This window comes from Penaeus chinensis, chromosome 14, assembly GCF_019202785.1.
Source record: "Penaeus chinensis breed Huanghai No. 1 chromosome 14, ASM1920278v2, whole genome shotgun sequence".
In the NCBI taxonomy this organism is placed as follows: Eukaryota; Metazoa; Arthropoda; class Malacostraca; order Decapoda; family Penaeidae; genus Penaeus; species Penaeus chinensis.
The window spans coordinates 12,461,181-12,463,889 of NC_061832.1; the positions used below are offsets into that span (position 1 = coordinate 12,461,181).

Consider the following 2,709-nt stretch of genomic DNA (forward strand, 5'->3'; position numbering starts at 1 on the left):
GTTATGCGAAGGTATTCCTCACTTGATATAGTATGTGAGGAATTTAAAAAATGATAAAAGATTATGATACATTAACATATTACAATCAATTTCTCTTTACAGTTAGCTATAATATGAAAATCTTTAAAAAAAAAAAAATCATAACACTGAGCAACATATAGTTTCAGAACATGAGTTCATTCCGATTCCCAGAGTGGTCCGGCAGTGCAGGTCCCCCCTGGAGGGAGTTCAGGTCTGTCCAGGACATCACTCTCGCCTGCCCCCTGTTATAGCAACTACTGCTACCAGTTTGATCTGATTCTAAGTTCCTATCACAAATAAGAAAATGCAAGTAACTAGTTTTAGATTGCCCATGACATCAACTGGATGATGCTTTTTTACTTTGAATTCTGGAACTTACACACAGAGAGATAATTGGTTACAGCCATACAGACTCGTGTTTTCCAAATACAAGACCCCGGCAGTTATCTTGCTCACTAATCACTCCTTGCAGGGCCTGCAGGCCGAAGCCAAGGGTTACTCGACGTCCGTCCTTATGATTAGAAGGAAAGGACAATAAAACTCAGGAGAGATCCGGTCTTCGAATGGCCTGAATCATATAATTCATCCATTTATTAATACTAATGACATTACCTTATAAATGAACGCTATCAGTGTCAATTACACTAGGTAGTCTTAAAATTAAAAAGTTCTGCACAGAAAATGGTGACTCTCGTCGCTGAAAGTTCAAATCAGCAATAAGTCCAATCCTGATGATTCTTTGGGCGGCATTTGACGGGGCAGGGCGTCGTCACAAGCAGATGGTCGACGTCTTGTCCGCCCCTGAAAGGCAGGAAGGAAAACATTAGTCTCTTTGCCTCTCTGCCTTTATTTCTTTAAGAATGATTAGACACACGAACACGTATACATGTATACACACATTGACACGCGTGTGTGTGTTTGTGATATATATATATATATATATATATATATATATATATATATATATATATATATACACATTTATATATATATATTTATATATATATACACATTTATATATATATATTTATATATATATATATATGTGTGTATGTGTGTGTGTGTGTTACTGGTTGTGTTGACTGTAATGTTATAGGCGGGTTTATTCAACGTGCCGCGCGCTTCACGCAGCAAGACAGTGCCCATCACAGCGCAAGGACATATTGCGCGCTACGCTCTCAGGATGGCATCTACAGGGTGCAACACTCTCACATTTATAGGTGTGCTACTCAGGCATTCTTCTTTCCTCGACAATGTTCAGAAGTGATAAGGATAAGGATAAGTCCGATATGCGAAACTGAGCTTCGCCTGTGTCGAACTCGCTAACGTGTGTCAGCTGATGCTGACTCGGCTTTAGTCCTTACCTGCCGTGGTGCCCAGTCACAGCAGTAACCTCCAGTCGACAATTGCAACTTCTCGCGCCTGGGCGGGGCGCGAACCGCCGACCCCTCGGATGAGAGGCCGGCACGTTACCACTGTACTAGCCCCGAGGCTCAGTAGTGACTGTCGTGCTGCGAGCTTCCGGGGTAGTACAGTGGTAACGTGTCAGCCTCTCATCCTAGGGGTCGGCGGTTCGCGCCCCGCCCAGGCGCGAGAAGTTGCAATTGTCGCCTGGAGGTTACAGCTGTGGCTGGGCACCACGGCATGTAAGGACTAAGCTCAGCCGAGTCGGCACCAGCTGACACACGTTAGCGAGTCGACATTAGTCGACACAGGCCGAGCTCCCCTCATGGTTATAGCCCGGTCGAGGCTCAGCTTCGCATATCGGACTTATCCTTGTCGTGCTGCGAGCCTCTAGACTAGTACAATGGTAGCTGTCGTCTGGAGGTTACTGTTGTGGCTGGGCACTATGGTGGGTAAGGACTAACCTCAGTCGAGTCAGCACCAGCTGACACACTCTAGTAGGCACTCGGACACGCAGTACAAGTGAAGGGAAAGTAGGGAAAGGAAAACCCACGCGTAGTTGCCGATGTACGTGCCGTTCACGCGCTGCGTCGGGAAGGGCCTCGAACCCTCCGGGAATCTCTCGCAGGAGAAACTGTCGTGAGCCACCAGGTCGCCTTTCATCCTCGGATACAGCGTTTTCTGGGAATAATACGAAGCGTTACTTCTCATTACCATAGTTGCCGTCATCATCATAATCAGTATGACAAGTATCGTGGCAAAAGTTCTAGTGTCATTTTTTTCGTACAAACAATCCATTTGCAGCAATATTCACTGATGGCAATAAACTGAAAACTGATGGAGGGAGACTTCCCAGGATGACGTTTTCACGGCACGAACATGCTCGAGGCTTTACAGTACCCTTTAAAACGACCTGTGCATCTCGCTGCCTTGACTATGATTTTTTCTGCCTTGACTATGATTTTTTTTTTTTTTTTCGTTAACGAACCTGGCAATTCCACTGCTTAGTGGCTAAGGACCAAAAGTCCAACCCAGTCGCCACTGCATGTGCCATCGCTGTATCAGAAAAATGATAAATCTAAGGAACAGCTTCACCATGCTGGATGAAGCTGAAACACAGGCACCTGTGGACAAAGGTAAAGTGAAGCCTGGCCACGCACGGGAAGGAACAGCGAAGCGGAACGTTCGAGCAATGCAAGATGACAGAAGCGAATTGGATCGTTCTTGTTCTATCTTTAATGAGGAGGATAATGGGAGGAGAGCACCGTGGCTCCTGCACCTCCT

The 2,709-nt window shown here is 45.6% G+C and overlaps 1 protein-coding gene across 1 annotated transcript in view; it reads right to left on the bottom strand.

The window, feature by feature from the left end:
• Window positions 1–584: 584 nt before the first annotated feature.
• Window positions 585–2,709, bottom strand: part of LOC125032611 — a 26,827-nt gene continuing 24,702 nt past the window's right edge. The window contains exons 7-8 of the mRNA XM_047623871.1: window positions 1,979–2,106; window positions 585–822 (exon numbers count right to left, since the gene is read on the bottom strand). Of these exons, the coding sequence (XP_047479827.1) occupies window positions 732–822; window positions 1,979–2,106 (219 nt within the window). The 3' untranslated portion in view covers window positions 585–731. The remainder of the gene's footprint in view (window positions 823–1,978; window positions 2,107–2,709) is intronic.